Raw genomic sequence first — 13,864 nt, forward strand, 5'->3', positions numbered from 1 at the left:
CCCGGTATAAAAACCGGAGAGAGGCGAGGCCCGAGACCAGTCGGGACCAGCGGGAGCAGTGAGTCGGAGCCCGGTATAAAAACCGGAGAGAGGCGAGGCCCGAGACCAGTCGGGACCAGCGGGAGCAGCGAGTCGGAGCCCGGTATAAAAACCGGAGAGAGGCGAGGCCCGAGACCAGTCGGGAGCAGCGAGTCGGAGCCCGGTATAAAAACCGGAGAGAGGCGAGGCCCGAGACCAGTCGGGACCAGCGGGAGCAGCGAGTCGGAGCCCGGTATAAAAACCGGAGAGAGGCGAGGCCCGAGACCAGTCGGGACCAGCGGGAGCAGCGAGTCGGAGCCCGGTATAAAAACCGGAGAGAGGCGAGGCCCGAGACCAGTCGGGACCAGCGGGAGCAGTGAGTCGGAGCCCGGTATAAAAACCGGAGAGAGGCGAGGCCCGAGACCAGTTCGGACCAGCGGGAGCAGCGAGGAGGAGCCCGGTATAAAAACCGGAGAGAGGCGAGGCCCGAGACCAGTTCGGACCAGCGGGAGCAGCGAGTCGGAGCCCGGTATAAAAACCGGAGAGAGGCGAGGCCCGAGACCAGTCGGGACCAGCGGGAGCAGTGAGTCGGAGCCCGGTATAAAAACCGGAGAGAGGCGAGGCCCGAGACCAGTCGGGACCAGCGGGAGCAGTGAGTCGGAGCCCGGTATAAAAACCGGAGAGAGGCGAGGCCCGAGACCAGTCGGGACCAGCGGGAGCAGCGAGTCGGAGCCCGGTATAAAAACCGGAGAGAGGCGAGGCATACCAACTCAGCAGCGGGGAGAGAGGTAAAAAGTAATCAGAGTGTGACGTCACCAGGGAGCAGGTAAGTGATTGGTTGGTGAGTATTTCTCTTTTTTAAACTTTAACTCTGTAGTTTATAGTTACCAGGGTCTTTCTGGTGCAGCAGGGACTGTTGGCAGACTATACAAGCGCCTTAGAGATATCTTTAATTGGTGATAGTAAATTAATTTAAATTAAGTAAAGGGAAGGTCATGCCAGGTGAGCCCAGCCCCGTGATATGCTCCTCTTGCTCTATGTGGGAATTCAGGGACCCCGGTGCCCCTGATGACTGCGTGTGCCAGAGATGCATCCATCTGCAGCTACTAGCAGACCGCATTGAGGCGCTGGAGCTGCGGGTGGATGGGTTGTTGAGCATTCACGATGCTGAGAGGTTCGTGGATAGCACGTTTAGTGAGTTGGTCACACCGCAGGGAAGGGCTGCACAGGAAGACAGGAAATGGGTGACCACCAGGCGGAGCAATAGAAGCAGGCAGGTAGTGCAGGAGACCCCTGTGACCATTCCCCTCTCAAACAAGTATACCGCTTTGGATACTGTTGAGGGGGATGACTCACCAGGGGAAGGCAGCAGCAGCCAACTTCCTGGCACTGGGGGTGCTCCTGCTGCCCAGGAAGGGGGGAAAAAGAGTGGGAGAGCAATAGTGGTAGGGGATTCTATAGTAAGGGGAACAGATAGGCGTTTCTGTGGCCGTAGACGTGAATCCAGGATGGTTTGTTGCCTCCCTGGTGCCAGGGTCAAGGATGTCACTGAGCGGCTGCAGGGCATTCTGGAGGGGGAGGGTGAACAGCCAGTGGTCGTGGTCCACATTGGTACCAACGACATAGGTAAAAAGAGGGATGAGGTCCTGCAGCAAGAATTTAGGGAGCTAGGTGAAGGATTAAAGAGCAGGACCTCAAAGGTTGTAATCTCTGGATTACTCCCGGTGCCACGTGCTAGTAAGTATAGGAATAGGAAGATAGAACAGATGAATGCGTGGCTAAAGGGATGGTGCAGGGGGGAGGGCTTTAGTTTCCTGGATCACTGGGTCTGCTTCTGGGAAAGGTGGGACTTGTACAAGTCGGACGGTTTACACCTGAACCAGAGGGGCACCAATATCCTTGCGGGGAGGTTTGCTAGCACTGCTGGGGAGGGTTTAAACTAACTTGGCAGGGGGTTGGGGTACAGAGTGGAGCTATAGTAGGGGGTGATTTACAGCCAAATACAGAGGGAAAAACAAGTCAGCTGGGAAGGCAGAGCAAATATGTGAAGGCAAAAGAGAATATGGCAGGGCTGGAAGGCATTTATTTTAATGCAAGGAGTCTTGCAAATAAGGTGGATGAACTGAAGTTGTTGTTGAACACATGGGAGTACGATATTGTTGCTATCACGGAGACATGGTTGAGGGAAGGTCAGGACTGGCAGCTCAATATTCCGGGGTATAGAATCTTCAGGCGAGGCAGAGGGGGGTGTAAAAGGAGAGGGGGTGTTGCAATATTAATTAAGGAGTCAATTACTGCTGTAAGGAGGGATGATATATTAGCGGGTTCCTCTAATGAGGCCATATGGGTAGAACTTAAAAACAAAAAGGGGGCAAGCACTTTGCTGGGAGTGTACTATAGGCCCCCAAACAGTCAGGGGGAGATAGAGGAACAGATATGTAGGCAAATCTCAGAAAAGTGCGAAAATAATAGGGTAATAATAGTGGGGGATTTCAACTTCCCCAATATAAATTGGGACAGTCAGAGTGTGAAAGGCTTAGAGGGTGCAGAATTCTTAAAGTGCATCCAGGAGAGCTTTTTGAGCCAACATGTAGAAAGTCCTACAAGAGAGGGGGCGGTACTGGACCTAATTCTGGGGAATGTAGCCGGGCAAGTGGTGGAAGTGTCAGTAGGAGAGCATTTTGGCGACAGTGACCATAATTCGGTGAGATTTAAGGTGGTCATGGAAAAAGACAAAGACGGCCCGGAAATAAGGGTTCTAAATTGGGGGAAGGCCGATTTTAATATAAGGCAGGATCTGGCCAAAGTGGACTGGGAGCAGCTGCTTATAGGAAAATCCACATCAAAACAGTGGGAGACTTTCAGAAGGGAAATAGAGAGAGTACAACGCCAACATGTTCCTGTAAAGGTCAAGGGTGGGACCAACAAGCAAAGGGAACCTTGGATGACAAGGGATATACAAAAATGCATTAGAAATAAAAGGGGGGCTTTTGGCAGTTACAAAAGACTAAAGACAGAAGAAGCCCTAGAGGAGTATAAAAAGTGCAGGGGCATACTTAAAAAAGAAATTAGGAGGGCGAGGAGGGGCCATGAAATAACACTGGCGAGCAAAATAAAGGAAAATCCTAAGATGTTTTATAAGTATATTAAGGGCAAGAGGATAACCAGGGAAAGGGTAGGGCCCATTAGGGACCAAAGTGGCAATCTGTGTGTAGAGCCAGAGGATGTAGGCGGGGTTTTAAATGAATTTTTTGCATCTGTGTTCACTATGGAGAAAGACGATGCAGACATAGAAATCGGGCAAGGGGACTGTGACATACTTGAACATATTAGCATCGAGAGGGAGGAGGTGCTAGCGGTTTTAGCAGGCCAAAAAGTGGATAAATCCCCAGGCCCGGACGAGATGTATCCCAGGCTGCTGTGGGAGGCAAAGGAGGAGATTGCAGGGGCTCTGACACAAATTTTCAGAACCTCTCTGGCCACAGGGGATGTACCAGAGGACTGGAGAACAGCTAATGTAGTACCATTATTCAAGAAGGGTAGCAGGGATAAACCAGGGAATTACAGGCCAGTGAGTCTAACATCTGTGGTGGGGAAATTATTGGAAAAAATTCTGAGGGACAAAATTAATCTCCACTTGGAGAGGCAAGGATTAATCGGGGATAGTCAGCATGGCTTTGTCAAGGGTAAATCATGTCTGACAAATCTGATTGAATTTTTCGAGGGATGACTACGGGGGTGGATGAGGGAAATGCTGTGGATGTGGTTTACATGGACTTCAGTAAAGCTTTTGACAAAGTCCCGCATAGGAGACTGGTCAAGAAGGTAAGAGCCCATGGGATCCAGGGTGCCTTGGCGCGTTGGATCCTAAACTGGCTGAGTGGCAGGAGGCAGAGGGTGATGGTCGAAGGTTGCTTTTGTGACTGGAAGCCTGTGTCCAGTGGGGTACCTCAGGGATCGGTGCTGGGTCCCTTGTTGTTTGTGATCTACATAAATGATTTGGATGAGAATGTAAAAGGTATGATCAGTAAGTTCGCAGATGACACGAAAATTGGTGGGGTGGTAAATTGCGAGGAGGAAAGCCTCAGGCTACAGGACGATATAAACGGGTTGGTCAGATGGGCGGAAAAGTGGCAAATGGAATTTAACCCTGAAAAGTGCGAGGTGATGCATTTTGGACGGACAAATAAGGCAAGGGAATACACAATGAGTGGTAGGACCCTAGGAAGTACAGAGGGTCAGACGGACCTTGGTGTACATGTACATAGATCCCTGAAGGCAGCGGAGCAGGTAGATAAGGTGGTTAAAAAGGCATATGGGATACTTGCCTTCATTAGCCGAGGCATAGAATATAAGAGCAGGGAGGTTATGATGGAGCTGTACAAAACGCTGGTGAGGCCACAGCTGGAGTACTGTGTGCAGTTCTGGTCGCCTCACTATAGGAAGGATGTGATTGCTTTGGAGAGGGTGCAGAGAAGATTCACCAGGATGTTACCTGGGATGGAGCGTCTCAGCTATGAAGAGAGGCTGGACAGGCTGGGGTTGTTTTCCTTGGAGCAGAGAAGGCTGAGGGGGGACCTGATTGAGGTGTACAAAATGATGAGGGGCATAGATAGGGTAGATAAAGAGGAACTTTTCCCCTTAGTGGGGGGGTCAATAACAAGGGGGCATAGATTCAGGGTAAGGGGCAGGAGATTTAGAGGGGATTTGAGGAGGAACTTCTTCACCCAGAGGGTGGTTGGAATGTGGAATTCAATGCCTGAAAGGGTGGTAGAGGCAGGAACCCTCACAACATTCAAGAAGCATTTGGATGAGCACTTGAAATGCCATTGCATACAAGGCTATGGACCAAATGCTGGAAAATGGGATTAGACTGGACAGGGATGGATGGGCGGTGCAGACACGATGGGCCGAAGGGCCTCTTTCTGTGCTGTAAAACTCTATGACTCTATGACTCTAATGACCAGATAATCTGTTTTTGTGATGTTGATTGAGGGATAAATATTGGCCAGGACACCAGGGATAAGTCCCCTGCTCTACTTTGAATTAGTGCCATGGGATCTTTTACGTCCACTTGAGAGAGCAGGCAGGGTCTCGGTTTAATATCTCATCCGAAAGACGGCACCTCTGACAGTGCAGCACTCCCTCAGCACCGCACTGGAGTGTCAGCCTAGATTTTAGTGCTCAAATCTCTGGAGTGGTAATTGAACACAAAACCTTCTGACTCCTAGACGAGAGTGCTACCACTGAGCAACAGCTGACACTGTAAGTGGCCTTACAGGTTGGGCATGGTATCCTGGGCATTGTAATCAATACATCCTTGTAATAGGTTTTAATAAAGGAGAAGGGTGGTGCCGTTTGTAAATGTGTTGCACCACAGAGCAAAAGAGATTCTGTTCCTTTTGCAAACATAAAATATTCTTAACATAAGCCAAGTAGAGTGGTCCAGATATGCAGGCAAATATACTGCAATAAAATAGTAATAAAAAAGATAAATAAATAGACCAGGGAGAAACACAGAGGATCCTCGGAACTACATGAGTGCCATGAGTGGAAAAGTCATTCCTTTAGTTTTAAGTTCAAATACTTTGAGAGCTAAGCTGGTTTGTGGGCCCTTTAACAACATGTGCAGCAGTGAAGGTATAAAAGTGAACAGGATTGGTGGGATTCAAACATTGCGACATGATGGTAATTCAAATCATTCCCATACACAGCATTAGGGGGGAGGCACACAGAAAATACTTAATAATAATTATTAGCAATGGCCTTTCCAATCTTTACACGCTACTAATGGATCTCCTGTGATATTGATCACAGTGCAGGTAAGTTTTAACTTCGCCACGAAAATTGGGCGGGTTCTACATCGGGCGGGCAATCTGCTCCCCCAGGTTCCTGCCCAGGCGGTGCAGTTGAAAATTCTCCTCAGTGAGTGAGTGAATGACAACCAAAAACTCCCATTCCTACTGGGAGAGGAGAGAAGCTGTGTAACACTGGCGGCACACTATGTTACAGCTTGCCATGAACAGAGGGACAACCAGTAAACTAAGAAAATATATATAAACAATGCGAATGTATATTTATACACTCAGGGATATACCTGTTTATACACTGTATGAATAGAACTGCGTTTATGTGCTCAACCATAAATGTATTTTGATGCTTTGGCAACATAAGATGTAACTTATCATGCCAATAAAGCGATTTGAATTGTGAATTGTGAATTGTGAGTGAGAGGATGGCAGGAGTGTTCAACATGGAACACACAATGTGTTATTTTATAACACTAGAGATCTCCCATGGTGTTGGGGGTGGGTAAGTGCTGCAGTAGGGAGGTGGGGGCATGGGGGGGGGGTGGTAGTGGGTGTAGTGGGGGGAGGTGTAGTGGGGGGAGGTGTAGTGGGGGGGTTTAATGGGGGGTGTAGTGGGGGGATGTAGTGGGGGGGGTGTAGTGGGGGGAGGTGTAGTGGGGGGGTTTAATGGGGGATGTAGTGGGGGGGTGTAGTGGGTGGGTGTAGTTGGGGGGTAGTCGGGGGGTGTTTTGGTTGGGGGGCAGGTGCTGGGTGTCAAACATGGAAAGGCAGTTGAATTGGTAATTTTAATGCGTTGTTATGGTAGAAACCTTATTCCTCATACTGAGGCAAAATGGCAGACAAAAGGAATTTCAAAAAGCATTTGGAGATTTCATTCTCTTCCTTGTTACTGGTGGCTGTTTGCTCACTGCTCATTTTTAATTGGTACTTTTTGAATGGGTAGTTGTCATTTCTGTTTACTGCTCGTTTCTTCATAGGTTTCCTGTCTGGTTAGTTGTGATGTGTTGCTGTTTTATGAATATGATGATGACATTTGAGCGAATCAGGTGCAAGTTTGACACATACTTTGCATATGTAACAAAGCGTGACACTGAGATGATGAATGTGGGCTCGACATTTATATAGCTAGTGATTTATAATTTGTACATAAAACTGTCTAGGTTTGGGATGTCCAGGCTGCAGCTCCCAAGTCAAGCCACTCTGACCCACCAAATCCTGCCAGTCTGACCCACCAAACCTTCCACTCTGACCCACCAAACCCTGCCAGTCTGACCCACCAAACCCTGTCACTCTGACCCACCAAACCCTGCCACTCTGACCCACCAAACCCTGCCACTCTGACCCACCAAACCCTGCCACTCTGACCCACCAAACCCTGCCAGTCTGACCCACCAAACCCTGCCACTCTGACCCACCAAACCCCGCCAGTCTGACCCACCAAACCCCGCCACTCTGACCCACCAAACCCCGCCAGTCTGACCCACCAAACCCCGCCAGTCTGACCCACCAAACCCCGCCAGTCTGACCCACCAAACCCCGCCACTCTGACCCACCAAACCCTGCCAGTCTGACCCACCAAACCTTCCACTCTGACCCACCAAACCCTGCCAGTCTGACCCACCAAACCCTGCCACTCTGACCCACCAAACCCTGCCACTCTGACCCACCAAACCCTGCCACTCTGACCCACCAAACCCTGCCACTCTGACCCACCAAACCCTGCCACTCTGACCCACCAAACCCTGCCAGTCTGACCCACCAAACCCTGCCACTCTGACCCACCAAACCCTGCCACTCTGACCCACCAAACCCTGCCAGTCTGACCCACCAAACCCTGCCACTCTGACCCACCAAACCTTCCACTCTGACCCACCAAACCCTGCCAGTCTGACCCACCAAATCCTGCCAGTCTGACCCACCAAACCCTGCCACTCTGACCCACCAAACCCTGCCACTGACCCACCAAACCCTGCCACTCTGACCCACCAAACCTTCCACTCTGACCCACCAAACCTTCCACTCTGACCCACCAAACCTTCCACTCTGACCCACCAAACCCTGCCACTCTGACCCACCAAACTCTGCCACTCTGACCCACCAAACCCTGCCACTCTGACCCACCAAACCTTCCACTCTGACCCACCAAACCTTCCACTCTGACCCACCAAACCCTGCCACTCTGACCCACCAAATCCTGCCACTCTGACCCACCAAACCCTGCCAGTCTGACCCACCAAACCCTGCCAGTCTGACCCACCAAACCCTGCCACTCTGACCCACCAAACCCTGCCAGTCTGACCCATCAAACCCCGCCAGTCTGACCCACCAAACCCCGCCACTCTGACCCACCAAACCCCGCCAGTCTGACCCACCAAACCCCGCCACTCTGACCCACCAAACCCCGCCACTCTGACCCACCAAACCCTGCCAGTCTGACCCACCAAACTTTCCACTCTGACCCACCAAACCCTGCCACTCTGACCCACCAAACCCTGCCACTCTGACCCACCAAACCCTGCCACTCTGACCCACCAAACCCTGCCACTCTGACCCACCAAACCCTGCCACTCTGACCCACCAAACCCTGCCACTCTGACCCACCAAACCCTGCCACTCTGACCCACCAAACCCTGCCAGTCTGACCCACCAAACCCTGCCACTCTGACCCACCAAACCTTCCACTCTGACCCACCAAACCCTGCCAGTCTGACCCACCAAATCCTGCCAGTCTGACCCACCAAACCCTGCCACTCTGACCCACCAAACCCTGCCACTCTGACCCACCAAACCTTCCACTCTGACCCACCAAACCCTGCCACTCTGACCCACCAAACTCTGCCACTCTGACCCACCAAACCTTCCACTCTGACCCACCAAACCCTGCCACTCTGACCCACCAAACCCCGCCAGTCTGACCCACCAAACCCCGCCACTCTGACCCACCAAACCCCGCCACTCTGACCCACCAAACCCTGCCAGTCTGACCCACCAAACCTTCCACTCTGACCCACCAAACCCTGCCACTCTGACCCACCAAACCCTGCCACTCTGACCCACCAAACCCTGCCACTCTGACCCACCAAACCCTGCCACTCTGACCCACCAAACCTTCCACTCTGACCCACCAAACCCTGCCAGTCTGACCCACCAAATCCTGCCAGTCTGACCCACCAAACCCTGCCACTCTGACCCACCAAACCCTGCCACTGACCCACCAAACCCTGCCACTCTGACCCACCAAACCTTCCACTCTGACCCACCAAACCCTGCCACTCTGACCCACCAAACTCTGCCACTCTGACCCACCAAACCCTGCCACTCTGACCCACCAAACCTTCCACTCTGACCCACCAAACCCTGCCACTCTGACCCACCAAATCCTGCCACTCTGACCCACCAAATCCTGCCAGTCTGACCCACCAAACCTTCCACTCTGACCCACCAAACCCTGCCACTCTGACCCACCAAACCCTGCCACTCTGACCCACCAAACCCTGCCACTGACCCACCAAACCCTGCCACTCTGACCCACCAAACCTTCCACTCTGACCCACCAAACCCTGCCACTCTGACCCACCAAACTCTGCCACTCTGACCCACCAAACCCTGCCGCTCTGACCCACCAAACCTTCCACTCTGACCCACCAAACCCTGCCACTCTGACCCACCAAATCCTGCCACTCTGACCCACCAAATCCTGCCAGTCTGACCCACCAAACCTTCCACTCTGACCCACCAAACCCTGCCACTCTGACCCACCAAACCCTGCCAGTCTGACCCACCAAACCCTGCCACTCTGACCCACCAAACCTTCCACTCTGACCCACCAAACCCTGCCAGTCTGACCCACCAAATCCTGCCAGTCTGACCCACCAAACCCTGCCACTCTGACCCACCAAGCCCTGCCACTGACCCACCAAACCCTGCCACTCTGACCCACCAAACCTTCCACTCTGACCCACCAAACCTTCCACTCTGACCCACCAAACCCTGCCACTGACCCACCAAACTCTGCCACTCTGACCCACCAAACCCTGCCACTCTGACCCACCAAACCTTCCACTCTGACCCACCAAACCTTCCACTCTGACCCACCAAACCCTGCCACTCTGACCCACCAAATCCTGCCACTCTGACCCACCAAATCCTGCCAGTCTGACCCACCAAACCTTCCACTCTGACCCACCAAACCCTGCCAGTCTGACCCACCAAACCCTGCCAGTCTGACCCACCAAACCCTGCCACTCTGACCCACCAAACCCTGCCAGTCTGACCCACCAAACCCCGCCAGTCTGACCCACCAAACCCCGCCACTCTGACCCACCAAACCCCGCCAGTCTGACCCACCAAACCCCGCCACTCTGACCCACCAAACCCCGCCACTCTGACCCACCAAACCCCGCCAGTCTGACCCACCAAACCTTCCACTCTGACCCACCAAACCCTGCCACTCTGACCCACCAAACCCTGCCACTCTGACCCACCAAACCCTGCCACTCTGACCCACCAAACCCTGCCACTCTGACCCACCAAACCCTGCCACTCTGACCCACCAAACCCTGCCACTCTGACCCACCAAACCCTGCCAGTCTGACCCACCAAACCCTGCCACTCTGACCCACCAAACCCTGCCAGTCTGACCCACCAAACCCTGCCACTCTGACCCACCAAACCCTGCCACTCTGACCCACCAAACCCTGCCACTCTGACCCACCAAACCCTGCCAGTCTGACCCACCAAACCCTGCCACTCTGACCCACCAAACCTTCCACTCTGACCCACCAAACCCTGCCACTCTGACCCACCAAACGCTGCCACTCTGACCCACCAAATCCTGCCAGTCTGACCCACCAAACCCTGCCACTCTGACCCACCAAACCCTGCCACTGACCCACCAAACCCTGCCACTCTGACCCACCAAACCTTCCACTCTGACCCACCAAACCCTGCCACTCTGACCCACCAAACCTTCCACTCTGACCCACCAAACCCTGCCACTCTGACCCACCAAACCCTGCCAGTCTGACCCACCAAACCCTGCCACTCTGACCCACCAAACCTTCCACTCTGACCCACCAAACCCTGCCAGTCTGACCCACCAAATCCTGCCAGTCTGACCCACCAAACCCTGCCACTCTGACCCACCAAACCCTGCCACTGACCCACCAAACCCTGCCACTCTGACCCACCAAACCTTCCACTCTGACCCACCAAACCCTGCCACTCTGACCCACCAAACTCTGCCACTCTGACCCACCAAACCCTGCCGCTCTGACCCACCAAACCTTCCACTCTGACCCACCAAACCCTGCCACTCTGACCCACCAAATCCTGCCACTCTGACCACCAAATCCTGCCAGTCTGACCCACCAAACCTTCCACTCTGACCCACCAAACCCTGCCACTCTGACCCACCAAACCCTGCCAGTCTGACCCACCAAACCCTGCCACTCTGACCCACCAAACCCTGCCAGTCTGACCCACCAAACCTTCCACTCTGACCCACCAAACCCTGCCAGTCTGACCCACCAAACCCTGCCACTCTGACCCACCAAACCCTGCCACTCTGACCCACCAAACCCTGCCACTCTGACCCACCAAACCCTGCCACTCTGACCCACCAAACCCTGCCACTCTGACCCACCAAACCCTGCCAGTCTGACCCACCAAACCCTGCCAGTCTGACCCACCAAACCCTGCCACTCTGACCCACCAAACCTTCCACTCTGACCCACCAAACCCTGCCAGTCTGACCCACCAAATTCTGCCAGTCTGACCCACCAAACCCTGCCACTGACCCACCAAACCCTGCCACTCTGACCCACCAAACCTTCCACTCTGACCCACCAAACCCTGCCACTCTGACCCACCAAACTCTGCCACTCTGACCCACCAAACCCTGCCACTCTGACCCACCAAACCTTCCACTCTGACCCACCAAACCCTGCCAGTCTGACCCACCAAACCCTGCCACTCTGACCCACCAAACCTTCCACTCTGACCCACCAAACCCTGCCAGTCTGACCCACCAAATTCTGCCAGTCTGACCCACCAAACCCTGCCACTGACCCACCAAACCCTGCCACTCTGACCCACCAAACCTTCCACTCTGACCCACCAAACCCCGCCACTCTGACCCACCAAACCTTCCACTCTGACCCACCAAACCCTGCCACTCTGACCCACCAAATCCTGCCACTCTGACCCACCAAATCCTGCCAGTCTGACCCACCAAACCTTCCACTCTGACCCACCAAACCCTGCCACTCTGACCCACCAAACCCTGCCAGTCTGACCCACCAAATCCTGCCACTCTGACCCACCAAACCTTCCACTCTGAGCCACCAAACCTTCCACTCGGACCCACCAAACCCTGGCACTCTGACCCACCAAACCCTGCCACTCTGACACACCAAACCCTGCCACTCTGACCCACCAAACTCAAGCAGCTCTGCCCTGTTTGCTGTTTCCTGGTTTGTCCTGTTTGGATGTTGTGGGAAGTTTGGAAAGGGCTGTTCTTTGTGCTGTTGCTCAGAACGCCGAGATTTTTGAACATCGGCAACTTGAAACATATAAAACTGAATGAGAAGATGGATTTAAACTTTTAAGTGCGGCCTCTGGTCTAGGCTATGACATGCCCAGTATCGTAGGTGAAATGCGGGAAGCCTGCTTTGACTTTTACTTTGAAAGAAAGCTGCCCGCTGACCTTGGGCCCCTGCGCAGACTGGTGGTTACTCACCGCCTTTCTGGAGGTGCTCGGCCGCGCCCCAGTATTTCAGTCTGAACTTGGCGGGGTTCTCGGTATTGTTGAAGGTTCCCATCATTTCGGCGCACACGATCCACTCCCTGCAAGAATAAAAAGACAAGGTGCAGAGATGGTGGTTAGGAGAGGGGGGTGAGGAGGCTGGCGCTCACTAAAGGCTGGCCTGGGGGGACAAGTGCTTACGGCAGTAAGGTGACCAGTCCTGTTGCTTTGGCGGTCATCGTCTCGTTTTCAATCTTGAACTCGGCGTGGATGTTACTCTCCAGAAAAATGCCCTCTGGATCCTTCTTTGCGAAAGCGTACCATTTCCCCGCGTACTGTAAGAGACAGAGAAAGGGCGGAGGGTTAGGGGGGGGGATGATCATCTCCTTCTCCTCGCCTGCGAACACCAGTCACCAACTTACCCGGCTCTTGTTGAAGTTCTCCTTCACTTGGAAATTGCTCACGACGCAGTCGGACTTGGCGAAGCAACTGGAAATGGAAAGCAGGGCAACCAGAAGCCCCAAGATCTTGCACTGTACCATCGTCCTTCAGAATCTCTATAGTAAAACACATACACAGTAAATGGGCGAATCCGCCGAGACGTTGCGTGCAGTCTGGCTCCAGCTGCTGACACTGAAATACCAAACTCATGCTGTGCTTACCGTCAAGAGTGTGTGTGTGTGGTACAAGTCTCAATTATCGCTCGTGTGAAGATCTCAATCAAAATAGGGATTTACCTTTAATCCAGTTGTGAATAAAACGCTGTAAGCAACTTTCCCGAACAGTTAGTTGGCTCCCTGCACCTATATATACATCGATCACACCCCACCCCCCCGTGTCGTCTATCTTTCGTAATCTGTCCGTCCCCTCCCCCCACCCAAACAGGGAAAAGCGTTGGAATGTAAATCATTGACCATTTGTAGACCCTGCTCTCAACAGTTACATAACTGCACGATTGATCGTCTTCCCAGTCCACCCTCCACGCACAACACACACTGCTGGCCTTTTTCCCCACATTCATTTAACTCCATGAAAGATTCTCAAAGTGATGCTGGATTTCTGAGTTATGATTCTCCAGATAGTGTTGAAAAGCAGCACAACTTGTGCTGCTCACATCTGGCAGCCATCGACAGAAGAACGAGGAGGTGCCTGCTTCTTGACAGAACGCAGATGCTCTGCAAATGTTTGGGACGGTTAAATAGCTGCTTTCACAACAGTTTTCCTTGTACAATCCCCCTTTCCCTTGCACAATCCTCTATATTCCACAAATAACTGGCACCAATGCTGACAG

At 53.0% G+C, this 13,864-nt stretch overlaps 1 protein-coding gene across 2 annotated transcripts in view; it reads right to left on the reverse strand.

The window, feature by feature from the left end:
• rbp4 (retinol binding protein 4, plasma) overlaps window positions 1-13,411 on the reverse strand; it is a 28,915-nt gene extending 15,504 nt beyond the window's left edge. The window contains exons 1-4 of one of the 2 annotated variants that reach the window (XM_085994803.1): window positions 13,311-13,411; window positions 12,996-13,130; window positions 12,775-12,908; window positions 12,568-12,674 (exon numbers count right to left, since the gene is read on the reverse strand). In XM_085994803.1, the coding sequence (XP_085850929.1) occupies window positions 12,568-12,674; window positions 12,775-12,908; window positions 12,996-13,115 (361 nt within the window). In that variant the 5' untranslated portion in view covers window positions 13,116-13,130; window positions 13,311-13,411. Of the gene's footprint in view, window positions 1-12,567; window positions 12,675-12,774; window positions 12,909-12,995; window positions 13,131-13,235 lie in introns of both variants that reach the window. The other variant, XM_085994802.1, reaches the window with a different exon arrangement.
• Window positions 13,412-13,864: the final 453 nt, after the last annotated feature.

This window comes from Somniosus microcephalus, chromosome 8 (assembly GCF_052327205.1).
Source record: "Somniosus microcephalus isolate GS21.2 chromosome 8, FLI_Smic_1.0, whole genome shotgun sequence".
Taxonomy (NCBI): domain Eukaryota; kingdom Metazoa; phylum Chordata; class Chondrichthyes; order Squaliformes; family Somniosidae; genus Somniosus; species Somniosus microcephalus.